Raw genomic sequence first — 27,699 nt, forward strand, 5'->3', positions numbered from 1 at the left:
GAGCTGGGTTGCTCCAGCTGAGCTTCACCATGGCTCTAGCTCAGCCACACTGACCACAGCTCCAGGGTGTTTGTGGGAGAGTCGCTGGAGGGTGTAGGGTGTCTATGGTTGGCTGGGTGGTCACTGGTCCTCACAGCTTGGCAGACCCTCCATATTGTGCCCTTGTCCCTGAAAGTGGTGGTGGTTTTGTGGTAGGTCTGCAGCGGTTTTGTCTCCCCCTCTCCCCTCCTCCCACTTGCAAAGTAGCGGCTGTGCCAGGGTGGGCTCTGTTAGGCCAGAGAATAGATGGCATTGACAGGGGACGTGGCCTCAGAGCTTTCGTTGCCTTCAGTTTCCTCCTTGTCTTTTTTGACAGTGTACTGGCCGATGAAGGAACCGTCCTCATTGAACTGTCCCTCGCCGCCTTCGCCATAGTCCACAAGGCTGTCGTCACTCTCTTGCTGCTTGATGGTGCCGTCCAGGGATGTCTGGCTGCCCTGCAGGGGTTTGTTGTCCTCATCGCTGGCCAGAAAGACATAGAATCAGGAGCAGATCCAGCCCAAGCCCAATGGGGGCAGGTACAAGGACAGATGCTGCCTATCTCTCAGACAAGAAGGGCCTGTCCTCATTAGAGCTCAACCAATCCAGCCCTCCCTGTCCAGCCAGTTTCACAGAAGAGAAACTGAGGCCTAGAGTGGGCAAGGGTGAGGTTGGTACAGAGCTGGGACCAGGGGCTTGCTATGTGGGATATGAAGGAGTCCTGGTGGCACAAGGGTTGATGGTTTGAACCCACCCAGTGGGAGAAAGACCTAGTGTCAGCTCCTGTAAAAATTACAGTGAAGGAAACCCTATGGGACAGTTCTACTCTGCGCTACAGGATTGTCATGAGTCAGAATTGACTCACCAGCATACAACACCAATCCTGAGTGTCCCCCTCTGTGGCTCTGTGACCCTGGGAAAGCCCTTTCTCCTCCCTGGGCTTAGTCTCCCGCCCAAGAGGGACTGGACCAGCTCTGCCTTCTGTGACTGTAGGAGATGGCTCCACCTTTGACAAACGCAAGGTCCTGGGCTCTAGGGGATCAAAGGTAAGAGTAAGGGCCTTTAGGGGATTAGATTCTTGAAGGGGAAAGGGGGACTGAAGTCTAAGAAGAACAGACTTCTCCCCACCCCGGGATCCCACCACACTCTTCAAGTCTTCCCCAAACACTACTAGATGTCATCTTTTCCTTTTCCAAAAATGAAACAGTCCGTGTTCAATCCTTCTTATCTGTTCTGCAGTGGAATGATTTGCTACATACACTTCTAGGGAGGTGTGAAAGAACCTGGATGACTAGGAGTGGTCCTGCTCCTGGTCCACCACCTGTCAACCTACTTTCCCAGAGACCTTCAAGGACACACAAGAGAGAAACAAAGTGTCCCATGAGAGAGTGGCTGGTCACAAAGTGGGCCAGGGTAAAATACCATATCCTCCTTCTAAAAGTAAGTTGCCATAAAGTGGCTTAAGTATATCAGAGTAGAACTGTGCTTCATGGGTACAGTGTTTGGTGGCAAGTTTTTTTGAAAGCAGATCACCAGGCCTTTCTCCCAAGGTGGCTCTGCATGGATCAAATCTCCAACCTTTGGCTCATTTGAGTACTTGTACCACCCAGGGGCCCTCTTCCCCTCGAGAAATGAGATGGATCCTGCGGACCCCTAGAACTAAAGCAGGTGGGTATGTTGGGTGTGTATGTATACGCATACATTCACACATGTTCATGTGTGGGTTGATTTTGATGTGCACACGTGCCTAACGATTTCGGGCTTCAGTGTTTGGGGGGGTGAGGAGGCAGGTGTTTTTGCTTAATGTGTCTGGGGGCAGGGAGAGGTGTGTGAGGAAGCAGCTTTGCAGAATGTATGTTTCCTGACCCCTATATCTGAGGCAGCCATTGCCCTCCTCTTTGGCTGCATAAAGGGTCCAGAAGGCAGGAGCCCCCACGGCCTTGGGAATTGAAGGCTACAGCATACCTTATCAGGGGTGGCTCAGGAGAGCTGGGAAGGAGAGGAGGAGGGGCCAGCCAGGCTCCTGTGGGGGCAGGGGTTCTGGTTTGTCAATGATCTGTTTGCCAGGCTGCTGATGGTCAGAGAGGGAGGACCTGAGAGGTCAGAGTGCTTCCTTCCATCCTGTTTGGTCTTTTCTGGGAATGAGACCTCTATGACCACTCTGCTTTGTTTCTTACCTTAAAATATACTGTCAGTCAAAACTGACAGATCTGGGAGGAGCATGGGCATAGAGCTGAAAGTCAGCTCTGCCGGAGTTCTCTGAAAGCTGTGTGTAGGGGTTTGGGGCAGGTCACTTCCTATGCCTCAGTCCTCTCATCTGTGAAATAGGACACGGCACCTGACAGCTTCCTCAAACCTCAGCCAGTTGGTCTAGAGCCCAGAGATATGCTCAGGATCCTGGGCAGGAAGCCCAGAATCCCTCCCCATCGTTCCTAACACCGACGAGAGGCTCTAAGGTAATACAACCTGCTGGGGCGTGAATCCAGGGTTGGGGTTGGGCAGAGGGGAAGTCTGAATACTGGGCTCAGAGTCAAAAAGATAGAAACACATACACAGAAAACTTGTGCAGCTGAATTAATGAAATGTGTTTTGTATATACCCATCTCTCATGGGTATCTCCTTGTGTCCAGACCCTCCTGTGCAATGTGTGTGTGTCTCCTGGGGAGACCATGAGGTGATCAGCCTTCCTGGGCACATTTAGCAGCAACCCCTCTTCAGCAAGTAGATGTGAGCCCAATCAGGGAAGATGTCTACACAGTGGTCTCTGGGCCAACTAAGCTGCTCTGGAGGCATAGAGGCTGTCCAAGGACATAGGGGGGACAGTGCACCTGACACATGAAAGACATGTCTGCCTGCACAGGAGAGGAAGATCACATACCTGTAGTCAAATGAGCCATCATCTTCTTTGGGGTCTTCAGGGCCAAGGGGAACATCTTTCTTTTCTCGAACTTGGTCAATAAAAGAAGCAAAGACACAGTTATAAGATGCCTGAGATGTAAGCTCCCAGGGCTGAGACACAGCCATGGGTTCAATGAGGCACCATCAGTACCTCCCTGATTCTTGTTTCCCACACCCAATCAGTTGCAAAGTTGTGTTCATTCTGTTAATTTTCATCCCCGGGTTTTCTTAAATGATGAGTGGACCAGGAATCCATTCTAGTGGAGTTTTCTTCTGACCACCAAAATCTCCTCTTCCCTGTTCTGCCCACTGCCTCTCATTAAATCTTCCCCATAATCCAATTAGATGATTTTTTTTCCTGTATCAATACCAAACAGTACATCGTTTGTACTTTTCTTATTCTGCTGTGTATTATTATTTTTCTTATGCCTGTAACTCTTTCCTCGAGGGTAGGGGTCTGTGTGTTTCTTCAGAGCCCCTAGCACAGTGCTTTGGACAGAGGCCAGGCCAAACACCTCCATGAAAGGAAATATTCTCTGTTCAAGTGCTTCCCTTTTCCCAGACCACCTCTATGACAGGCCTTGCCTTGTTGTGCCAATTGCTCCTTTGTGTCAGCTGACATGGCCTTGGGAGAGACCATCTTGTCCTCTAGCAGCCCTGGCATCAGCACAGAACCTGGCATTTCTCAGAAAAATGCTTCTCAGGCCCTTACATGAAGGACGCTTCATATATCCTTTCAGAGGTACAAGGCAGGATGGTCACCCCATTTTAGGTGATGGCTACTAGAACTTGAGAGGTTAAGATGATGTCACATAACTAATTAGTAACTAAATGAAGACTAGAGGGGACTCCTGGTTCACTCATCATTCTAATGTACCAGGGGCTTACCCTGTAGCTAGAGAAAAGGAGCTTTGAAGGATAGGGGGTTGAGCCAAGTGAATCTATCTAAGTCTTAATGTTAACTGGAAAGCCACTCTTATCCCTCCCTTTTTCTTACATATGACAGAAAGTTGGCTTTCTGTGGTGTGTAAGAAAAACAATTCTACCATAGCAAAGCTAAATGAAAGAGAAATATCACTCACCGATAAAGAACTATAATTTCCTGCCCTCCCTTACTCAAATTAGAAGCATAACTCTTCAGGATTCTGGAGTGAGGGTACTTGGGCTGAAGGAAGGAAATCAGATGAAATATCTTCTTCCTTGTGTTTCCTTTGTGTTGCATTTGGAGGGACCCTGAGGGAGGACTTGCTCACAGAGATGGAAGACTCAGGCATTTGGGAATCAGGGAGTGTGTATGGTGACAGTGACAGGGCTTTGGGGTGCAGGAAGCAATTCCATCTTGCAGTCCAGAGGGTTTCTACTCTCCAAGTCATCCATTATCCTGTCTCCTGTCAGGGCCCACCACCCATTTCCACCCGTCTCAGACAGATGGCTCTCTCACCCCTGAGTAAAGAGCAATCAATATTTCCAGAAACAAGAATGCCAGAGGTCCTTGTCATCGACCTTGGTTTGGGCTGAGTGAGCCCTAGTCCTATAGAAAAGAAATACTTATTTATGACTCCTGGAAGGCCCATAGGGGGCCCTACCCTACCTCTTCCTGAGGTAGAATCCTGAACCTCTGCTAGAGGTAACTATGGCTATACCCTCATCACGCTGAGTGTCTATCTTTGCAACTTCTCATGGGCATCTCCTTGTGTTCAGACCCTCCTTTCCCCTTCTCTATGACATGGTTAGAAGAATGCTTCTCTCCCTTCCTCTTTCTCTGGGACCCAGGATTCTAATGAGATTCAGGCTAAACGGAAAAAAAAAGGCCAATTTACTGAGCAGATGGGGTGGTGAGTCAAGGGGAAGGAAGGTCATTCTTAATGGGAGCCAGGGTTCCTTCCAGCCCCTCTCTGGGCCTGCCTGGATGGTTTCCCCTCCCACCTCAGGTGAACTTCATTAACTCTAGTGCTTTCTGGCAGGCTACAGAGGCACAGTATGAGCAGGTCAGAGGCCAACCTTGGCAAGGGCTGGAAGCACGAAGAACACAGGGCATCCCAGGTCTGGGTAGGGACCTGGTGAGTCACAGGGTAGCTTGTTTGCCCCCACTCGCCAGCCCGATCCTTTTCACAGGCCTTACCTGGGTACTTTCCGCCTCTACTCCTCTTGATGAAGCAGACGATGAGCAAAATCAGCACCAAGAGGGCGATGGCGCACATGAGCCCAATGAACCAGCCCTGGGTGGCGATGTCCGCCTGGTTGTTGGTGTAAGCTGATGGGTAGGGCCAGAAGCAAACAGTGAATGACTGCATTTGGGAGAAAGCGAAGGGAAAATGTGCAGAAAGAACTCCAGCTACTTCACGTAGATGTTTCTCCTGGAGCCTAAGCTACTACGTATGAGTCCCCTGGCCCAAACTACCCCCACTAACAGAATACCAAGAACACAAAGAGGCAAGGTCAAAAGATGAGAAAGGACACAAAGGAAAGGGTACAGATAGCAGAATAAAAAGCGGAAGGCCGAGCGGGTCCTTAAGGAAGGGGGAAGTTTCCTAAGGACAAGGCATGGCATTCTTGCAAACAAGAGGTCACAGCAGGGTGGGAGTCAGGCATAAGTTAATGCGATGCCAGGGACTGATGGTAGAAGTGTGGTTTCTCACGAGCTCAAAATGAAGATATATAGCTGTGGTCCCATTGCAAATGTCCATGACAAGAACACCTTTAGGGGTCTGCATAGGCACAGATCAGCCCCTCTGGCCACCAGTCTTGAGGTTGGCAGTGGGTCCTGAATCATAGGCAGTGTGGAAGGCTCTCCTGCTAGACCGTGTGTTCCCTGGCAGCAAAGACAATCCTGGCACGAGTATTCCAGACTGGCAGGCAGCGATGCTGGGGCTGGGATGGTGCCTTCAGCTCCCTCCCTGCCCCAGACACAGACACCCTCCTGCCCACCCTCTTGGGGGCAAAAGTTGTCTTTATAACCTTCCTAGAGTCTAGCCAAGAGCACCCTAGCAGAAAGTTCTCAACAAATGGGGGAGACTAAATGAATAAATGCTTCGGGCAGCTATGGGCTGAAAAGCAGTTGAGTTCCATAGAACAAGACTTATGATTACCTTCATCTACATATGACGTAAGGAAAGTCCCATAGCGTCTGCTTTCTCCACAGTCTATTCTCCACACGGCTGCTGCCAGAGGGATGCTCCCAAGACCAGGCCTCAGATAAAAGCACTTCTCTATTTCAACCTTTAAAGCTTCTTATTGGTATTGGAAAACAATGTCCCTTATCCTAGTCTGTAAGGCTCCATGAGAGGTAGTCCTCTCCCATCTCACTCTACACCTCAGCCACAATGGTCACTCCCACTCCTGCCTCAGGACCTTTGCTGCCATTCTTTCTGTTGAGGTCCTCCCTTCTCATTACCACCACATCCCCACCAGTGTCCTGGATCTTCAGATGACAAGTCAGCTCTTCAGAAAGGCCCTTCACCCAACTCCCACATAACTACTCCCTAATGGTTCTAGTGATATGCACTCGACCACAAGGTTGGTTTGAACCACAAGGTCGGTGGTTCAAACTCAGCAGCTGCTCTTCAGAAACCCTATGCAGGCTCAATATGAATCAGAACCAACTCAATGACATTTAACAATTGCCATTTCATATATTACTACTAGTAATAGTCTACACTTACCTACACTTCCTGTGGACAAGGTACTGATGTATTTTCCATTGTTGTTAGGTGCCATTGAGTCGGAACCAATCATAGCAACTCTATGCAAAAACAGAACGAAACACTGCCCGGTCCTGGGGTAACCTCACAATCCTTGCTACGTTTGAGCCCATTGATGTTGCCACTGTGCCAATCCATCTTGTTGGGGGTCTTCCTCTTTTTCTCTGGCCCTTCAGCTTACTAAATATGATGCCCTTCTCCAGTGACTGGTCCCTCCTGACAATATGTTCGAAGTATGAGAGACAAAGTCTGGCCATTGTGGTCTCCAACGAGCACTCTGGCTGCACTTCTTCCAACACAGATCTGTTTGTTCTTTTGGCAATCCATGGCACTTTCAATAATCTCCAACACCGTAACTCCAAGCATCAATTCTTTTACGGTCTTCCTTATTCACTGTCCAGCTTTCACAAGCATATGAGGTTATTGAAAATACCATAGCTTGTGTCAGGTGCTTCTTAGTCCTCAAACTGACATCTTTGCTCTTCAATACTTTAAAAAGGTCTTGTGCAGCAGATTTGCCTAGTGTAATATGTTGTTTGATTTCTTAACTGCTGCTTCCAGGAGTGTTGATGGTTGATTCGAGAAAAATGAAGTCTCTGACAACTTCAATCTTTTCTCCATTGATAAGAATGTTTATTGGTCAACTGGTAGGAATTTTGTTTTCTTTACATTGAAATGCAATCCATACCAAAAGCTGAGCTCTTTGATAGTATTTTAAGTCCTCTTCACTTTTAACAAGCAAGGTTGTATCATCTGCATATCGCAGGTTGTTAATGATTCTTTCGCCAATCCTGATGCTATGTTTTTCTTCATATAATCCAGTTTCTCAGATTATTTGCTAAGAATGCAGGTTGAATAAATATGGTGAAAGAGTACTTTCCCATACAATGCCAAATTTAATACCCACAACAACCCCATTCCAGCACTCAAGTCAACTCCCAGCTGGGGTTATCAGTAACTGAACTTTTCTGCTCTTGCCATAGAGCCCTGTAGAAGGAAGATGGAGCCCCAGACCCATTACAAGTATGCGATTCACAAAGTCATACTTCAACTGGACCTTTGTGGCCACATGGCAATACTGTCATTCACCTCTTCGTGTACTTCACACATAGCCATCACCCTGTTGGTTGTCTATCACTGGGAGGCTTGCCTATTGCTATGACGCTAAACAGATTTCAGTGAAGCTTCCAGAGTAAGATAAACTAGGAAAACAAAGCCTGCCAAAAATCAATGACAACCCTATGGATCACAATGGTCACATTCACAGCCGGTCATGAGGATGATAGGGGAGCAGGCAGCATTTTGTACATGGGGCCATCATGAGTTGGGGGCTGGTGTGGCAACTAGTAATAGCAGCAACAACAATGTCCCTCCAGCTAACGTGGTGGCCAGTCCAGAACTGCTCTTTCCTCCCTCTCATGCGTACTCAGTCCCCACACCTCAGCAGTTGCCTCACCTGCTTCTTGAACACTCAGGAGGTGGAGTTTCCTCCGGTTCCTCTGAAGCTGCTCCTTCTTTATATGCAGGACCCACTGCCTCACTTCCTTGGATCTCATTCCTAAAAGGATCCCTGAACTCTATTACTTTCCATTGTTCCCTCATTTTCTTTCTTTCTGTGTCATAAAAACACAAACCCTTGAGGGACGTGTTACTTTTCAGCTCTAGCTTACACACTGTCCTTCTTCTAGGTAAACTTCTTCATCTCCTATGTCCCCAGCTCCTGCTAACCACTCCTTTTTTAATGAACTAACTTCAAACCACTCTATACTCATTACTTCAACTACCACTGCTGAGCAGATCACTCCCAAACCTGCCCCTTCATCCATGACTCTCACCCTCACCCAAACTCCAGTCCTGACTTTCCAACCAGCAGTTGTTTTCTTCATCTCTCCTTGTCCCTCCAGACAATTCCACAACTGCCAGCCCAGAACTTCCTCTTGATAGCTTTCCTTGGATGGTCTGTTTGCTCAACTGACAAATCTTCCTGTCCTCTTCCCTGCCTCTCCTTCCTAAATCCACCACCATTCTTCCCACCTCTCAGGGCTGTCATTTCTCCTTCATGGATTTATCTCACTGTTCCAATCCACAGGGATCTCCTTGCCTTAGATCTATTGGAGAAATCAGTACAATGAAATATTATTTATGTTCTTGTCATTCCATCATGCCACCCAGTACCTATTTAGGAACGGGTCACCGTTTCTGGTTTCCTCCCACATCAGGGTTTAGTTCCTCAGTCTGGACTTCCCAATCTTTCCCATTCCCACTTTTCTGCTACCTTTCCATATTCTTCCCCTTTTCCCTCAATCTCTGCTCCAACACACTAAACTCTGGTTTCACTGGTTTGTTGTTAAGTGCCACTGAGTTGGTTCTGCCTCACAGTGATGATATACAGTTTCCAAGGAGTGGCTGGTAGGTTTGAATGGCTAACCTTGGCGATTAGCAGTCCAGTGCTTATCTTACATTGCCACACCAGGACTCTCATCATAGTTTACTACATATAATTGAACATTTAATTGTTTTGCTTCATGAGTTCTGACTTCTGGTTATACAATTAGTGCCTTGTGAATAGGGGATCTTTTTGAGTCCTCTAGGCAGCTCCATGAAATCCTGGTGTGGTGCTGTGGGTTAATGTGCCAGACTGCAAAGCCGTTTGAACTGCAAGGTCAGTGGTTCAGTGGTTCAAGCTTAGTAGCTGCTCCTCGAAAACCCTATACAGGGTTACTATGGGTTGGAACCGACTCAACAGCACTTCACAACAACAGGTAGCTCCATACTATAAGCATGGGACTGCAAACTAGAAGGTTTATGGTTTGAGTTCACCAGCCGCATCATGTGAGAAAAATGAGGCTTTCTGCTCCTGAAAAAATTTAAAAGCCTTGGAAATCCTACACAGGGTCACTGTGAGTCAGATCTGGCTGACAGCACTTAACATGTGGTTATGTGCTGTGGAGTCAGTTCTGACTCAAGGTGATCCTGTATAGGGTTGCTTAAGTCTGTAAATCCATACGGGAGCATAAAACCTCATCTTTCTCACTGGTCGATTCTAATTGCTATAATCCACAATATTACTAGGGCTCCTTATGTATTGTTAAGTACCGTCAAGTTGGTTCCAACACATACACAGAGACCCTCTTTAGGGTTTCCAAGGAGCAGCTGGTGGGTTTGAACTGCCGACCTTGTGGTTTGCAGTCCAGTGCTGATCCTACAGCGCTACCCCAGGATAGTGGTCCCCACCGTCTCCAGAGATGATAGCCGGTATGTTTTGCACCACCATTGTCTTGTGATACACTCAGACAGCCAGCTGCACAAGACTTCTTTTCTCTTGGGAGACAAAGTCATAATTCCTGGGAAAAGTAGTGGGCAATTTAGACAGCTACAGCTCCTCCCTCCATTCCTAACAGTACCATGGGAAGTTCAAGTACTACCTTCAAACAGTCTTTACTGAAAAGGTCAAAGTATTTTCTGTCAAGTATGGACAGCAATGTTGACCAGAAAATGGATTAAAACTGTGGACTCTGGGGTAAGATGGGTTCAATAAGACCCTATCCAAAAGGCTAAGTTTCTCAAGAGCCAAAAGACCACATCTACAGGGTAACCTCATGGCCTGAGGGCATGGGCTCTGGAGAGGAAAAATCACTGTGATGCTTTAGGGCAGTTAACTTTTGGCTGCCAGCACCATATTTGACAGTTAAACTTGATTTCAGACAACAAAGACCAGGATACATTTACATATCACTTCTGCTGGAAGTAACTGGGAACCGGATGGCACTCTCTCATTGGGTCCAGGGGCCCAACAGACACAGGTACAAAAGGCTCTTGCTTTCAATTGGTGTGCTTTCCACAACACACCCTCCTGGCTTGCAGACATGAGCCATTCACCTTCAAGGCAGACAGGCCTAATGACTCATCACTCAAGTTGAGAAGAATTTGGTTTGGCCATGGAAAAGAATTGCTCAAAGTCCATGGAAAAGAATTGCTCAAAGTCTGCAGAAGAATTCTGTTTCAGAAATGGGAATCGATCAAGTAACAAATGTAACAGGGATGGACTTTGTTCCAACGCATTTGGGCTTGGTGGTTCTCCCACACAGAGCAGACTGAGGATGACCAAAGTGGAAGGGTTAGTGAAGATGCATTTATACTGACGGGTAGCAACTCCCAAGATGTAAACTACCAGGATCGGCTGCCACCACCAAACACAACACCAGAAACCAAAACCAGTTGCTCTAGAGTTGATTCTATCTCATGGTGACCCCATGTGTATCAGAGTAGAACTATGCTCCATAAGGTCTTCAAGGCTGTGATTTTTCAGAAGCAGATTACGGCGCCTTTCTTTGAAGGTACCCCTCCCTGGGTGGGTTCAAACAACCAACATTTAGGTTAGTAGTCAAGCACTTAACTGATTGCGCCACTCCAAGATTCCAGGTCAAGTACAGGAAAGGAGTAATAAAAGATCTACGTCAACATTCAGAAGTTCATAGAAACCACTGTTTTTGTTTTTTCTGTGCTGTGTGTCTCATATCTGGCATCTGGGGACAGGGACGATCCTTTTCTCTCTCGTTTTCTTTCCTCTAGACCCAGATCTTAGCACACAGACCACCTCTGCAGCCTGGTTGATTTTAAAGATATACACACACTCTCAAACAAGCCAGTGCCTACAAGTTTCCAGACCGACAGCCACCCCTACCAGCAGAGGGGTTTCTGACACTGCACCTGCTACTGAAAGACCCAGGTGGCTTGCTGACTTGGCACAAGGAAGATGCCTCTCTGTCTCCACAGTTGAAGCCCATATAGAGCCATCAGCTATTTTAGTATTGCTTTCCCTTCCCCAACACTATAAATAAAAGTCAACACTACACAAAGACACACTTGGGACCAAAATCAAATCAAAACAAAGCCTCAAACAACTTGTCACACACTCTGGGATTTTTAACTGCAGGGGATAGTCATGGCCATGTGTAAACTGGTGTATGCACTGATCCTTGGTTGGTTCTTGGGGGAAAGTTCTGGAGCAAGTTGGATTTCAAGCCATTTGGTTGGTCTCACATTAGGGGTGGGGAACCTTTTTTTCTGCTAAAATTTATAGCATCATCTGCGGGCCATACAAAACTATCAATTTTAAAATGGGACTGCTACACTTGGTCATCTAACTTATTCACCCGTAACAACAACAACAATGTGATGGCTGGAGCTGCAGTTACCTTTTCAGGGCCAGACCAAATGATTTCAAGGGCCTTACACAGCCTGAAAGAAATTCTGGTAGCGTAGTGGTTACAAGTAAGGCTGCTAACCTCAACGTCAGTAGTTCGAAACTACCAGTCATCCCGTGGGTGAAAGGTGAGGATTTCTTCTCCCATAGATTTACAGCCTTGGAAACCCTATGCAGGGTTGCTATGAGTCTGAACAGACTCCATGGCACACCATCACCACCATATGGCTCTAGAGCCAGATGTTCACCACCCTTGTCCTACAACACTATGGTAAGGCCCTGTGTGAAGGGGCAGGCTGCAATGCACTCTAGCAGCCTCATACATACAACCACACACACACATACACACATACCACATGCAGTGACCAAGTTTGCCCAGACACCAAGCTCTTTGTTTCAAGCATAGCTGGGGGCCAAGCATTCACCTCTGTCCTCATTTTGCTTTTTTCTAATTCCCCACACCTCCCCATTGAGCTCAGAATCCCAGCGTCCTCTCCTCTGTACATGCACCTCTGGCTCCCCTTGACTTCTAGGCAGCTGCAGACTGTTGCGTTATAGGAGCGGAGACCCACCATGCAAGGTTGGGGGTTGGGTGGGGATGAGTCTTCTCTCCAAGGAGCAGAGGCAGGCAGGCAGCTGAGAACGAGAATAAGATGCCCCATGCTTGTCGGGGATGGCCATGCCAGATCCCCTCTCACCTGTACTGGTCATAAAGGTGATGAAGGTACTGCTGATGCCCTCGTTGTCCCGGGAATAAACCCGCAAAGTGTATGTCATCCCGGGATAGAGGTCTGTCAATTGTATAGGCTGAGCCTGGGCCTTAACAGGGAGAGTTTTTTTCGTATGGTTGCCTGGGGAACAGAAACCTCAGTCAGCCTAGGGCCAGGCACTTGGTTCTGGAAAGACTCTGCTTTGCTTCCTGGTCACCTGTCAAAGGTAGGAAGTGGAAGGGGAGGACCAGGGGATATAGGGTCCAGTCCATCATACAGACCAGGTCTCCAGGTAGCCCCCAAGTCCTTCCACATAATGCTAACCTTTACCAGATTACCCTGACATTTTCTTTCCTCATCTCAGTTTTAGCACTAAGCATATTATGACCTATATTGTTCAGTTCTCAGAATGTCAGCCATGTTACCCAGGAGATGGGAGATGACCGACTTCCCACAAGGGAACTTTCTGGGTTGGGTCAGAGAGCCAGTGAGCATCCTAATGGTGACTGAAGATGAAACAGGACTCTTGTTTTGTGGCTCTCACTCTTGGTTTCTCATCACATCTTTAGTTGTGTGGCTAATTCATACATCAGGCAAAGTGTGTATCTGTGGTGGTAAGAGGCACACTATTTGGTGTGGACCAAAGCTAGGTATGATTTCTGTGGCTGTGAAGCCCTCCTCCAGCCCAGAGGGCTAAGAGCTGGCTTTGTTGCTTGCTAAGAGCTCATCAGGTAGATGAGGTGGACTTTTGGTTGGGTTGGCTGGCTTAATTGCTTAGGACACATGCTATAGAGGCCAAGGTTGCCAGGCTGACCCCTGAGGAACAGAGGACTTTGCTCAGAGGAAAAGCAGATACCTGACCACATTCTGCAGTCTAACAAACTTGTATATCCTGGACCCATAGATCCAGTAGAGTGATGAGCTCAGCTCAAGCTATCAGTTCTCTGAGACAAAGAACTCCTGGCGTCCCACGTGAACAAATCTCAGTTGCACTCCAAACCCGGTTAGTCTGTGTGGTGGAGACATCAGAACACATGGATTCTGAGTCAGGAAATCAGTGCAGATGTTAAATTCAGCTCATTTGGGGGCTATCTGGAACCCTGATTGTGGGTGAGAAATGGAGGAATGGTCCATTGCTTAGAATGGCCTTAGCACAGGCAAAACTAGATCTTTTCTAATGACCTCAGAAGCCCCTTCCTTTTCCAAGAGTCCCTCATCCCAGCTCACTGCGGCCTGAGGGCATATCACTTTCATTAAACCATAATTAACCCATGTAAAAGCCTCTCAGAGCCCAGGAGTACATAGGCTCTCTTTAACGGCATCATCTAATACTATTCGCGCTGCCGCTGCCGCCACCACCACCCACACATCAATGCTTACTGTCGATGTACTCAACCACAAAGTCAGTTCCGGGCCCGAAATTGTGCTTCCAGGTGATGTTGGCCCATTTACTGTTGGGGAGCACCGTGACGTTCCATATGGACTGCTCATCAGGGGCTGGGAGATGGGTTAGAAGAGGAGTTAGTGATGGTGAGGCAGGTAGCACTGGACACATGGACACACACACACATACATCTGTTAGGAAAGGGAAGAGTCAGAAGTGGTGCACAAGCCCCGTGCAGCTCTAAGCTGCAGCCTTGTAGCCAGGCCAGATGGAGCAGTCTAGAGTGGAGCTAGTGCATTCAAGGAAGGCCTTCACATGAGGCAAAGTAGGAAACTGTCTACATGTCCACACAGGTGGGGTAGGAATTAAAGAATGGGTTGCTTTAGATGCCACTGGCTCTCTAACGGGTTTATTTCCTCTTTAGCATTCTGGCCACATATTAGAAAGGTGCAGGGAGAGGGGCCAGGAGAAAGCCCCTTTGACCAGATGCAGTCAGAGAGGCAGGGAAATGGGCAGTCTCTTCCCCTCCAACTATGAAGTCCTGTAGGAAGGATACAGGCTAGCTTCAAAAGTCAAATGAGAGACACGATGAGATTTGTAGTAAGGGAGTACCTCTGGGATCATCATTCCTGGGCAGCAAGACCCTGGGTTATGTGGCAAACAGCTTGAAACTGCCTAATATGACGAGGTCTGGAACCCGAGGGCCGCGCCTAGAGACAGCACGAATCCTTGCATTCCCTCTCCTTGGGTTGGGTGGGATTAAAAGAGAACTCCTTATACACCCAACCTGCAGTGGTCTGGGCACCACTAGAGTCCTGTTCTATCACACTCTCGGCACCACAGTCTTTGAGGCTTGGTCTCCATGCAACGCAAAGGCCATTAATTATCTAGTTCCTCTGAGCTGGGAACTACTTTATCAAAGCCGTCGTGCTGTCTAAAACCATAGCCAATGTACAGGAGAGTGGCACTAATCTTCAAACGTAATCATTTTTCAAGAGTCCCAGCAGTCTGATTACCTCATTTCCCAGCAAAGATTTAATAGTGGAGTACTAGCATGAAGCCTTTTATTTCAAAGGCTTTACAAGTGTGGCTCCTGTATATTTTATTAGCATGCAAGGGGGCACTGTCACCAACTCACTTGTCAAAACTAAATGAATAGAGCACATTGGGTGATGCATTTATTCATTATCTATTTGACACATGACTGAGTCTGCAGGGTTTGGGAAATGATAAAAGATCTCTAGGTCTTCACTTCAAAAGCATGCTGTCTCCACTACAACCATGTCAGTTACCCCAGGTGAACATGATTCATGGTAGGTGAGGGACCAAAGAGAGCTTTCATGAATGGCACCATGACAGGGTGGGGGTGGGATGTCTCAATGGGCAGGCTAAAGCTATGCTTCTTTACTTGACTGCCAGATATTTCCATTGCATTGGTTGCATCAAGTCACCCCAAATCCCAGCTCCTTGGAATCGAATGGCTCTTGCTAGTGGGAATGAGTTACAATTAGTCATGAACTGCAGAATTAGGTTTCCTCCTCCTCAGCTCTGGAAACAGCCAGAGAACCTGGATTTATACAGTTTGGCCACTGATAGAATATTGACCCAAATCTGACTATCCCAGAGGTAATGGAGATGGGGATGCTTTTAGAAAAAAGGTCAACAAATGGGAAGCCAAAATGAGTTGGAGAAAGGGACTACCAGATGGATACACCAAGATGACAGCTAGCCACATGGAAAGTTCAAAGACAAGGACCAAGAAAGCGAGCTGTCAAGCTCTAAAAAGCAAGATGGGGAAGTAGGGGAAAGTTCATGGGATCCTAGAATGTGAGAATTAGGGAGTATTCCTTGAAATCTGAATGAGATTAAGTTACAAATGAGTCTTCTCTCTCCCAAGAAGAGTCCACTTATGAAACATTGTCCTAAGATATAAGACACAGTACAGGTGAAAAAAAATATTTTTAGAATCCTGGATGGCATTGTCATTCTGCTGCATCAAGGGGACCCTGGGTGTTTAAAGGACGTCCCTATCATCTGAGGGCAAAACCAAGGGTATGACCCTCAGGGTCTCAGACACAGAGAGACTTGGGGTATAGTGGTCCATGGAGCTAACCCTATGTGATAACAAGGCTGATCTCCCCACACTTTGATCTCCCCACATTTTGCTGGGGAGCAAAATCCATTCCTTCATTCTTTGTGTATCTCTTCTGTTAAACAACTTGCAGGACATCAAGCCTCACTTGGATGCAGAAGATCTCACTGTGGCCTGAAAGAATGCCAGTCACCAAAGTGCTAGTGACAGCTTCAAATTCTTTCCTCAGCCAACTTTCCCCTCAAGTATATGTTGTTTAAATATTACCTATTACAGCTTTAAAGCAGTGTTTGAAAGTTCTGGGGAGCATAATGTCAGCTCTGAATCATTTGTCCTTCTTTTCGGCTCACCTAATTCCCTGTAAGTGAATCTAGAACTTGCTCACAGGTCCTAACCGTAAGCCTCCATCCTTATTTAAGTACGTGAACAGCCGAGGGGTGGTGTGGAGAGGCGGTGTGATCTACAGGGGCTAGGGAAGGAGAGAGCCTGCTGGAGGAGAGCTCTGGCTGCTTCCTGTCAGTCCTGCCGGTGGCTGGCTCTGCTGCTGGTGTGTGGCCTCACTAAGCTAAAGACCCTCCCATCCATGGTAATAAAAAGCTGCTTGATGCTTGCTTCTTTGAACTATTGCTGGATTCCCAAGGGGCCTCATCATGCTGGCAGAACGGAGCTTCCTTGCCTGGCTGCATCACACAAGGATAGTTCATTCTCTGGGCTCAGCAGGCCAGCTCTGATATCAGTTTTTACCACCGGCCCCCAGAATGGCTGCAGCTTCCCATTCCTGTGTGCATCTGGGGTCCCTGGGAATATGTGTAGAAAGAGTAATGGAGCATCTTTGACTATGGAACTCCTTGGCAATACCATCTCCTGGAAGTCCTGACTTTTTAAGTCTCTAAGACTTTAAAAAGTCTCCCATTTGGAGAGGGGCAAGGCAAGTGCAGTGTTCTTTCTGGGAAGGGAACTGCATGGCATGGCCAGCCCTGCACCCTTAACCCAGCCCCTCTGACTCCTCACAAAGTTGGATGCAAACATGACAGGAGGAGGAAGCCTTCTCAGGCTAGTTGTCTGGGGCCAGGCTCCTTTCCTTCCCACGCTCTGCTCCTTCTGGAGGGCTCAGCCTTGAGCAGGAGCTTGGCCCTCCCAGCGCACCCTGTGGCCTTCTCTTCAAGAACAGGGGCCTTAAGGCTAACATAAGGGACATGAGCAGATAGATCACCCCCACTAGGGAGCTCTGGGGCCTCTAGGCAATCAGAATCAGAGTCAGGTGTGAATGCCCAAAGGAGAAACAAAGGAGGTATTGGTAAACACATCCCAAACCCCACCTCTGATTTCTGGAAGCCTGTGGGTTTGTTTCTTGAGGAAACTGAGGGACAGGAGGGAAGTAGGGTGCTTGGACAGTGCGCAGTACCGGCTTCCTGTATCTTAGTCCCGGTGGTGGTGGTGGGAGGGCTCTCCGTGGTGGTGGTGGTGGTGGCGGCAGTGGTTGGAGTAGTTGTGGCGACGGTGGTGGTGGCGATGGTGGTAGGTGCGACGGTTGGGATGATGAGGACTGGAGTAGCTTCGGTGGTGGCAACAATGGCAGTAGCATCGGCACTGCTCACTGTGCCTGCCGCTCCCCCGGTAGTCAGGGGCAGTGTGGGAGCAGCTGAGAGGAAAACGTAAAACAGCCCGTCTGGTCGGTTTGGCTGTGCCCAGCCTGGCCTCACGGCCCCTACGTGCAAGGCAAAGGCAGGTAGCCTGGTGTGGGGAAGTAGCTTATGGCTCCCCAGGCATACTGGATTATAGTGAGAGAAAACACAACCATGTGCAAGGAAGAGAATGAAGCCCTGTGTGTGTTTCATTTTCTTCTCATGGTTTGTGTGGTACCAAGCACCCCACATGCACCCAGCTGCGGGCAAGGATGAAGATGTGAATGAGATGTGTACCAAATCACTCAGAACCCAGAGACAGCATGGAAGCCCACTCCAAGCAGCACCCAGACACAGACCCAAGCAGCACCCTTTCAGTCCAGCCCTGCAGCCCAGGCCTCAAGTGGTGAGCAGGCATCTGGGCCCTGCCCTGCAAGAGCACAGGCCAGCCTGCCATCTTCTGGGAGTTGTTTAGCATCCCAACCATTCACTCCAAACAAAATGGTCCTTGGTCACATCAGCTTGAGCTCAAACAGCCACCCAAAAAACACTACAAAGAGAGAACAATCCCTACTTTGCAGACACGTCTTGCAAGTCAGTCTGCTCTAGGAGAAGACCACTCCTGCCTCAGTTCTCACCCTTCCCAGCCTTCTTCCTTGTTCTCCAGCCCTTTCATCCCTTTTCCCATTTTCCTCCCTCTCCCTTCCGTGCCCAATGATGGGCTTCCTGGAGTGAATCCACATATTACCCTGACTTCCGGTGTTTGTCTTTCTCCGCAGGACATTTGGGGTACAGGCACCCTAAGTTCTTTTTTGTTTGCACTAGAATGTAGGGGAAAGGTTTGAATGGAATCACTGTGGTTGGTTGTACCACTGTCCCAATCTATAGTGGACAAGAAATCTTTTTAAAAGAAGCCAGTTGGGTTTCTTTGCTACCTAAGTCCTCGCTTGGGGCACAGAGTGAATCAGTTCACTATTAACCCATCCAGTCCTTCATTTCCCATCCAAAGCTGCCCTTTGACATTGGTTAGACTTGGGGAGCTATCACTCTTTTTATGTGACCCCTCTTGCCTGCTATAACAGGGTCAGGAGCCAGCCTATCCTTATTTTCTAGTTCCAGTATTTGCTAAAGCTGAGGCTAAGACAAGAAGGATGGGGGGGAAATCAGAGAAAGAGATTCCTCCTTGCACTCAATCTCTTATGATCTGACCACAACCCATTTCCTAATGTTGATGCTAATGGGACAAGAGGCAAGAATCTTAAAACATAAGTAGGTAACTCTAGTTTTCAAGAAACAGTAACATCCTTTGTTGTTGCTAAGTGACATCGAGTCAGTTCTGACTCAGCAACACTGCATAGGGTTTTTGAGGAGTGGCTGGGGGGTTTGAACCATTAACCTTGTGGTTCAAACCAATCTTGTGGTCCAGTGAAATCCACACCAGGATTTCAGGAACATCCTACCTTGCCTCAAGAAGTTCTGCTAATCTCTAGAAGTTCAGGAAAATAATATTTTTAAACCTCTATAAAGGGCCAGAACAGGGAGAAAATTTCCAGAGAGCTTTTCTCAGGAAGAATAACAGATCACAGCGGCAACAGCAATGGGCTCAAGCATAACAATTGTGAGGAAGGCACAGGACCAGGAAATGTTTTGTTTGATTGTGTATAGGATCGCAAAGAGTGGTGTCAACTTGAGGGGACCTAATAAAAACAACAACAAAGTCTTGATGACTAGAACCTTACACACAAAAGTCCTTTCATTCCTCGGGGCCTCCATATTACAAGTCCCCCATGGCGAAGGAAAGAATGTTCCTGGGATCCATGTGGACTTGTTAAGATCAGAGGTGTAACAGGGTCCTGACCGTAGAAGTCTCATTAGACAGCTGACTAGTCCCCTGTGTTCCAGAGATTCTTGGGCACATTTAAAGCCAATGACAGTGCCAAATTTCTCAGTCCCCAGCCAACTCACCTGACCCAAGTCAAGGTATTTTTGGTAGCCTCAGAGGCATGTGAACGTTGGACAAAGAAAAAGGAAGACTGGAGAAGAATTGATGCATTTGAGCTATGATGTTGGAGGAGAATAATAAAAGGACCATGGACTGCCAGAAGAAAATACAAATCAGTGTTGGAAGAAGTACAGCCAGAATGATCCTTCAAAGCCAAGATAATCAGATTTCATCTCTCATCCTTCAGACATGTCATCAAGAGGGACCAGTCCCTGGAGAAGGGCAATATTGGTAAAGTGGAGGGTCAGCAAAAAAGAGGAAGACCCCCAATGAGGTGGATTGGCACACTGGCAACAGCAGTGGGTCAAGCATGACAATTGTGAGGTTGGCTCAGGACTGGGCAGTGCTTCATTCTACTGTGCATGAGGTCACTACGTGTCGGGGCCGACTAGATGACACCTAACAACGAGTCAACCTACAGACATCAGGAAGGTGTGGGGAGTTGGGTGGTGTGGGGGCAACTCTCCCTCCCATAATCTTTAATCAGGGATGTATTCAGCCCAGACGGGCCCAGACTTGGGATGTAAGCTCAGCGTACAGATGCTGGGCGTGAAGGAAATCACTGATCTCACTATCAAGATGTACACATGCACACCCAGATAAGACTGAGGGACCCACGAGGCAAAGGTCTGCTCTTTCCCAGGCCTGGTCCCTGGCTCCGGCAGCCATAGGCACACCCAGGCATGTCCCGCTGCTCTATGAAGCTGGGAGGAACCTCACGATGTCATTTTGTCTGTCTAGTCAGAACTGTAGTGGTTGAGTGCCTCATCTAATACTGTCTGGAAAATGCAACATTCACAGGACCCCGCTCTTCCATGACCACCTTGAGTTGTCATCAGGAAACACATCCTCTGAACTCTAAGTGTCCCACCCCGGCTCCTTGTCCTATGTGCTCAACTGCCTGTTATATTTCTTAGGTCCTCTGGATCAGAACCTATCTTCCCAAAGTGAGGCACACCCTTATGTGGCCCCTTGGTCCTCATACAAGTAAATGTATGAATACACTTATACCATAGCACCCTAGTGCAGGGCCACAGCCTTGAGCTCACATGCTTCTTACAGCCTTCCAGTGAGTAGCTCTAGAAAGATATTGAGGTAGACTAGGTGATAGTGTGCTTCTTACTGGGCTCTGGTGACCTGAGGCTAGAATGAGAAATGGCATGGTCTTGTCCCCTCCCTCTGACCGTCACCTCTGCCAAATGTGACATGAGGAAATGTCTCTCATTGATAATTGCTATCTAGCTGTATTTCCCTCTGGACCAGTAGCAACAACTTGAGAGCATTAGTGAGAGAGAACAAGAGATGAGTGAGTGAGAGGACAGAAGTCCCCTCCCCTGGTGGTACCTGCCACTGGAGCCACTGTGGAGGGTACAATCACAGCTGACTGAGCACTCTCTCTGGTCTGCTCCATTAGCTGAGTCTACCAGCCCAAGGCTGGACAGGGCCACCAGGGAGACAGGGAAGGCTGAGGAAGGAAGAAAAGACTTTGAGGGGAAGAGCCAGGCTGAGTTGAGATGTCACAGGTGGGAAGGAGAAGACTTTCTCCACTGCTCAGATTCTCAGATGATCTCAACCCACTGGGCAGGGTGGGGTAGAAGATGGAAGCGGAATAAGGCCCAGAAATGGGGCTTGTAAGCAGAGCGGACCATAGGTGAAGCAGACACACTGCTGGGCACACAGATGCTATCCATTGTGGGCTGGACCTGGGAGCACAGGAACCCTACTAGAAGACACACCAGAAGGCACCCTAGCCACAGCTCCCCACCATACCTTTGGGGACCACCAAATAGATGATAGAGAAAATGGAGAAGAGAGATGCTAATTCTTCCCCCATCCATAGCATGAGATGTCTCTAATTCGTCTGTCTCCAGAACCTGCCATGGTGCTGGGCCCACCAAACATTTGCTGAACTGTCAGATCATTCAAGGAATGACACTACTGAGGCAAAGATGAGGACAGCAGCTCCCAGACACTCCAAGGTAGAAAGCTCAGTCCAAATGTATCCAACATGCCGCATGGATGACTGTGGTCAAACTACAGATTGCTGGAACAGATGGGCAACAGTCCTAAGAGATGGCAGATAAGGTGGATGGAGGGGCTGTCTTTACTAGATGAGATGGGAACACATCAATTTGGAAAGAAACCCACTCAGGATAGCAGAGGAAGAGGGGTAAGGGAGCAGAGCATGGGACAGAGGCCCGTGTCAAAGAGTTGGTGTCTGCGCTCCATGGCTTGGCACCTGCACACTGTGCATAAGGTTCTCATGCATTTGAAGCTGAAAATAGCTGATGTCATCAGCACATTCCCTTCACAAAAACCTGTCATATATATGCCTCTACCACCATGTTGTGTGGAAGCTGGTGCCTAGGAAACACATTTGATTGATGGACACAGATCGTGAGCTCATTGTGCATTCCATGATGAGTTTGGTCTTTCCTAAATGGAAAGCAGGAAATGGGCTTTTGGAATTAGGCTTCTTATGCCCTCTCAATTGTCACTCATCAACAGATGGCACTGATGCCCACTGTGGACAAGGTGGCCTCTCTACTGCTGACCCACCTGCCTTGGGTGCCAGAAAGGAGAGATAGGCTGCGAACTGCTTTACCAATGAGCCTCTAGCTGAGTCCTTTGTGCCCTCTCTGCTTTTCATCTCCTTGCTCTGCTAAGCCTCATGCAACCCTGAGTCCATGCTAGGATCATCACAGAACAGACTCAGGCAACATTAACCAGGAAGTCAGGCAAACTCTCAGGGTGGGACAAAGCACGATCCGCAGGTTCAAGACAACCTATCCCCTTTCATCCTCTCAGAGCCGTTCAGACCCTGTGAGGATGCCACAGTGCCCAATCAGCCTGGGCTTTCACAAGGGGGTAGACAGGATAGAAGGAGTCCACATAGCTGACGGCAAAAGAATATACAAACGGAAGGAAGCAGGGTGTGCAAAAAAAAAAAAAAAAAGAGAATCAACCTAAAATGCTGTTGCAGAGAAATCAGTGAAGGTGGGAGGAAACCAAATCGGGCAATGGGGCAGGCAGCCTCTTCATAAAGCCTGTCCTCAGTTCCCTCTTCTGCTTGGGGTGTCCTAGCAGCCTAGGGATGAGGAAGGTGCTAGTGAGCCCTTTCCCCACAGCTTTTGCTTAGCCAGGGTGAGCCCTGTTCCCATTTCCCTCCTGAGAAGATTCAGGTTCATACAGAATTCAAAAGCAGGGCAGTGATCCTTGGAATTCCCTGGCCAGTTTCTCCAGCTTGAAGACAGGCTTCCATGGTAAAGAGCCCTTTGATGTTCCCCAAATCCATGACATAAGGACTAGAGAGAAGGAACCTGGTTATCAGGTTATCTCCGATGCCAGGACCCTTTCTGCCCAACTAACTTCTGCTGTTTCTATCCCACCACCCCATCCTAGGCCCTAGCGTGAAGACTGTTCTGAACACTAAAGACATTGCGTTGGGTTGCTGATGGGTAAGGAGCCCACTGAGACTCCAGGTCCCGGAGACCCTATCCAAGGACATACTAGCTGGGTCTCACAGACCAGGGCCCATAGCAGACAGCAGAACTGGTGTGGGCCCCCCATGCAGCATGCAAGGCCAGCATGCACAGCGTGCTTACCTGCAGATCACCCTTTCAGGGGTGGGAACCTGACCAGGAGATGGGGCCAGCTGCCCCTCACTCCTAGTACAGCATCGGTGGCAGCTCAGAGGTGGTGGACACACTATCATATGTCTCTACCACCCAGAGAGGTCAATCCTAGCAAGAACCCAGGGGCTGAGGAGAATCCCCCAGATTTAGAGAAAACTGTAATTCCAGAGAGCTCTAGAGACTGAGGAGGAAGCATTCCTTTTAAGACCTCCTCCTCTTCCTCTTTCTCGGTAGGATGTCAGAGGGTAAATAAGTGAACCATGAAGAATGTGTTTGCTTTCCTCTGGCTCCATCCTCCACACACATCCTCCTCAGTAGCTTGGCTTCCCAGCCACTGAAAGGGTGAGCCCGGAGCATGCTTTCATCTCAAGTTTCTCCCTCCTGCTCCACCCTGGCTTGGCTGGCCTCCACCTGCATCACCCCATGCCATGCCATTACCTCCACTGCTGGTACGGTACCTGCGGTTGGAGTAGCTTCAGAACACAGCACCCAAGATGGCCAGACAGAGGGTAAAAGGATGAGAGAGAGGAGAGAAAACAGGCACAGGTGAAACCACAGAACAAGCAAGCAGAGAAGTCTCTGGTTTAACCTGACCCAGAGGGTGTGGCCAGGTGCAGGGCCCCGCTCAGAGGATGACAACTGATGTTTGGGGATCATGTTAAACTTCACAAGTCTATCATGTTCCAGCTAAAACCTTCAGCCCTGGTTCTTGGAGACTCTTCGCACCCTCTTTATCTTAGATTAGTCATCTAAGAAGTGATGTGGGCAGTTGATCCCAGAGTGCTCAATTCTACCTCTTTCCTCAAGAGCATGCCGGACGGCCCCTATGTAGCAGGCTGGATGGCCTTCTGTGATGCTAGAAATTGAGGCGGTTACGCTTTTCAGGCAGGAGGATACCAAACCCAGTAAAAATTAGGGTAATTCTGGCCTCTTCAGAGGGAAGATGGTCAATAGTGTCAGGGTGGGCAGAGGAAGAGTGTATTCAGTGACCTGTTGTTCTTATCAAATTTATGGAATAAGAAACTAACTGTAAACTGAAAGCCCTAGAAGCAATTTCTGAATTTTCTGCATATTAATAAATCGAGAAGAGCGCCACTCTTTGTTCTCTTGTCCCCTCGGGCTATAGAACATTCTCTGATGGTCACTAGGGGTGGACAATGGAGCTTTATCTGATTTTCTGTAATGGGGTGGAGGTGGGGAAGGACCAGAGGTTTTCTCTGCATATCCTTTTATAGAATTTAGTAATCAAGAAATGTATCATTCCTGCTTAGCTGCGTCTTTGGTGATAGGCATGCATCAGCCACCTACCCAATGTTCCCAGTCCCAATAAAGGCCCTGAGTGCTGGGGGGGGGGGGGGGGGGGGGATGGTGAGGGGGATGGTGTTTGTTGGAGTTTGGAAGAATACATTGGGAAGAGGAGCTAACTGTGTGACTCATTCCAGGGTTTACAAGACCAGAGAGAGATGCATCTCCCCATTCCCTCTCACCCCACCCTCCTCAGTGATGGCTTGCCTGCTGGGGGTGGGGGGAGATGACACTGGCAGCCCCAGAGAATTCCAGAAGCATGGAGCCCTCTTGCCCGGGCTGGGTAGAGTGTGAGCAATGATACTCGGACCAATGCCAGTCCATGCGGGCCAGGGTCAGTCCATGAGACCTGAGCTTCCAGAGAAAGCAGCCATCTGCCTCAATAATCCTTCTTCAGGCCAGCTCCTGTCTGAAGTCCTCCCTCGCAGAATGCATCCCACCTCCTCTCCACACTCACTGCACGGTCCTCATATAGACATAGCATCTCTCACTCTGAACTGCAATGGAATTTTTTTTTTTTTTTTTTTTGCAAATGCCTTTCCTTCTACACTGTGGGAGAACTTATAACCTTTGCATCCCTTAATTATGGCATAGTGCCTGGCACCTCACATTGTAGGTCGCTAAACATAAATATGAATAAGGTTGGTGGTTCAAGCTCACCAGTGGGTTCTCAGAAACCCTCTACAGGGTCGCTATGGGTTGGAACCGACTCAACAGCACTTAACAACCACAACAACAACATGACTATATCTCTGAAGAGAGAGTACCCCCTCTTTCCAACCTTTCCTTTTTACCTTCTCTAGTCCAGAAGTTCCTGGAAGTCAGGAATCAAGCCCGCCCCTGTCCAAGTAAGCTTAGAGTTCCCTCTAGTGGAGTTCTCAGGCAGGTGCAGCTCTGGTGGGCACCTCAACGCTGCTGGAAGATGCTAGGGCTCAGAGGATGAACTCTCTTGCTCTTAGTGAGACTGCATGATCCAATGGCTATCGCCCTCAACTCCCCACATCTCTCCACAGCTTGAAAACTCACTTGGTTTAGGCTGGAAGGAGAGACTACATTCCCTATTTGACTTCTAATCCTGGCCTATAGCTTCAATCATGGCAGTCTTTCCTACCTCTTTGGCCCCAAGAACCCCAGAGCCTCCTTCAGTGCATGAACCCTTTCACCAGTCTTTGGAGTTCATGAGCATATTGGCTTCCAAGGTGCTCTGCAAATCCAGATTCACGTTCTGTTCCTTAGACCTCTAGAGTAAGGGAGGAGCTTAATGATAAGTAGCTGAGCAAGTCAAGGCACAGAGGGGACCCAGGTCTGATGACAACAGTTTAAGATCTATGGCTCCAGATCCAAGGCCAACACCTACCTTACAGGAGACAAGATAGTTCTCACCTATTGCCAACTTGCAACCTCGTTTTCTTTCCATTGGAGACCAGAAAGCCAAGCGCAGGTCTCAGTGTGCTGCCCTAAGCATCTAAGGGCAGGACCTTTCCTCAAAAGCTGCAGCCAGCCATTCACCTACCTTCATTAGGTGACGCTGGGGACTCTTCGGTGACTGATTCCCCGTTGCCCACTTGCGTCCTGGCACTGAGGGTAAAGCGGTAACGGGACACAGGGTCTGCTCGCTGCACGGTGAACTTGGTCTGATTGGGAGAGAAGTTTTCTGCTATCTGCTTCCCTACTTTGGTTCCATTAACTGGGGAGAGATGGTAAGTGGAATTGAACTTTAGAGACAGTTAGTTACCACACTGGGGTATGGAAAAGCAGCTGGAAAGAGAAAGCTTTTCCTGACTTTGCTGGAAAAGAAAACCTAGTAGATACTGCTTAAAGACCTGGGGATGGGACACTGGTTCAAAAGCAGGGTCTCTTCAGTTACACACCTGGTTAATACTTTTTCACCGGATGTCATTATCTCTAGCTCATTGCAAATTTATGTGATTCGGAAAGATTTGGTTTATAATCCCCAAGTCTTTTCAACAAGGACAACACTCTAGAGTTCCTTTCTTCCTTTCAAACAGAACTAGGGAGAAACCACTAGAGCTTTTGATTGCTAATGGCTCCTTTTCAATCCGCCTCAAAAGCGAAAGGATCAGTTCAGAGATTTATTCAGAACAGCCTACAAGGTTAACAGTGGACTATTAAAATGTTAACACCACTGCACCTGGCCCTTCAAAACTTCCAAAGAAGTACATCAATGACTTTTGAAAACAAGGTTTTTCTAATGTAGTGACACTCTTGTCCCTACATGGTGAGCTGAGATCCAGAGCTTCCGGACCCAGGCTCCAAGACTAAGTCACTGCCTTATCATACACAAGACCTTAAGGTGTCTTCTGCATTGTTGGCCCTGTATATGTTCTTTCTATTCCATTGGATGAAGTCCTAGTGTGGCGCTGTAAGATAAGCACTGGTTGGGAATTCAAACCTACCAGCTGCTCCTCAGAAACCTTGTATATATACAGGGTCACTATGAGTCAGACCTGACTAGAAGAAGCTTTACCAGGTGAGAAACTCTTTCTCTTAGACTTGCTGGTCTTGGAGACAAATCTCTGGGTTGTCCCTCTCATTTGACTAGAAGGTCTCTTACTCTCACCAATCAGACTAGAAAATAACTGCAGGCAGAGCTGCCTGAGGAAACTGAGTCTCACTTGCCTCCTCCCACAGTTCCACTGGAAAATTTCTTTGTTGGCCCCCTTGAATTTCCCTTGCCCCCCCCCACCCCCATGCCTCCCTCCATGGACTCTCTACCTCCATCCCTCAGGAAAAGTGATGAGAATGGGGTTGTCTGACTCATTAGATGATCTAAAGAGAGAGAAGGGCAATACATACAGGCCATATATTTGAGAGTATATCCGATCAGGATGCCATTAGGGTGTTCGGGGTGATCCCATTCCAGGTTGATTGTCTCCAGGTTGGGTTGCCGGACTCTGAAACGCCTGGGGGCACTGGGTACTTGGGGAAGGAGGAGAAAGCAAGGGGGATGAGAGGAAAGGGTGGGGAGGATGAAGAAAGCACAAAAAACAAAGCACAAGTAATGAAGGCTTTGACCTCCATGCAATCCCCATGCTGGAGATCTGCTACACCAGCACCCCTTGCTCTGTCCAGGGTGTCATTTCCCAAGGTTTGAGTACAATA

At 48.2% G+C, this 27,699-nt stretch overlaps 1 protein-coding gene across 2 annotated transcripts in view; it reads right to left on the minus strand.

Annotated features, from left to right (window-relative positions):
• Positions 1-269: 269 nt before the first annotated feature.
• Positions 270-27,699, minus strand: part of NFASC (neurofascin) — a 295,966-nt gene continuing 268,536 nt past the window's right edge. The window contains exons 22-30 of one of the 2 annotated variants that reach the window (XM_006834090.1): positions 27,394-27,516; positions 26,090-26,263; positions 23,730-23,744; positions 17,415-17,651; positions 13,914-14,030; positions 12,522-12,674; positions 5,039-5,170; positions 2,897-2,966; positions 270-501 (exon numbers count right to left, since the gene is read on the minus strand). In XM_006834090.1, coding sequence (XP_006834153.1) covers positions 270-501; positions 2,897-2,966; positions 5,039-5,170; positions 12,522-12,674; positions 13,914-14,030; positions 17,415-17,651; positions 23,730-23,744; positions 26,090-26,263; positions 27,394-27,516 — 1,253 coding nt within the window. The remainder of the gene's footprint in view (positions 502-2,896; positions 2,967-5,038; positions 5,171-12,521; positions 12,675-13,913; positions 14,031-17,414; positions 17,652-23,729; positions 23,745-26,089; positions 26,264-27,393; positions 27,517-27,699) is intronic. The other variant, XM_006834091.1, reaches the window with a different exon arrangement.

Source organism: Chrysochloris asiatica, unplaced genomic scaffold (assembly GCF_000296735.1).
Source record: "Chrysochloris asiatica unplaced genomic scaffold, ChrAsi1.0 scaffold00009, whole genome shotgun sequence".
NCBI lineage: Eukaryota > Metazoa > Chordata > Mammalia > Afrosoricida > Chrysochloridae > Chrysochloris > Chrysochloris asiatica.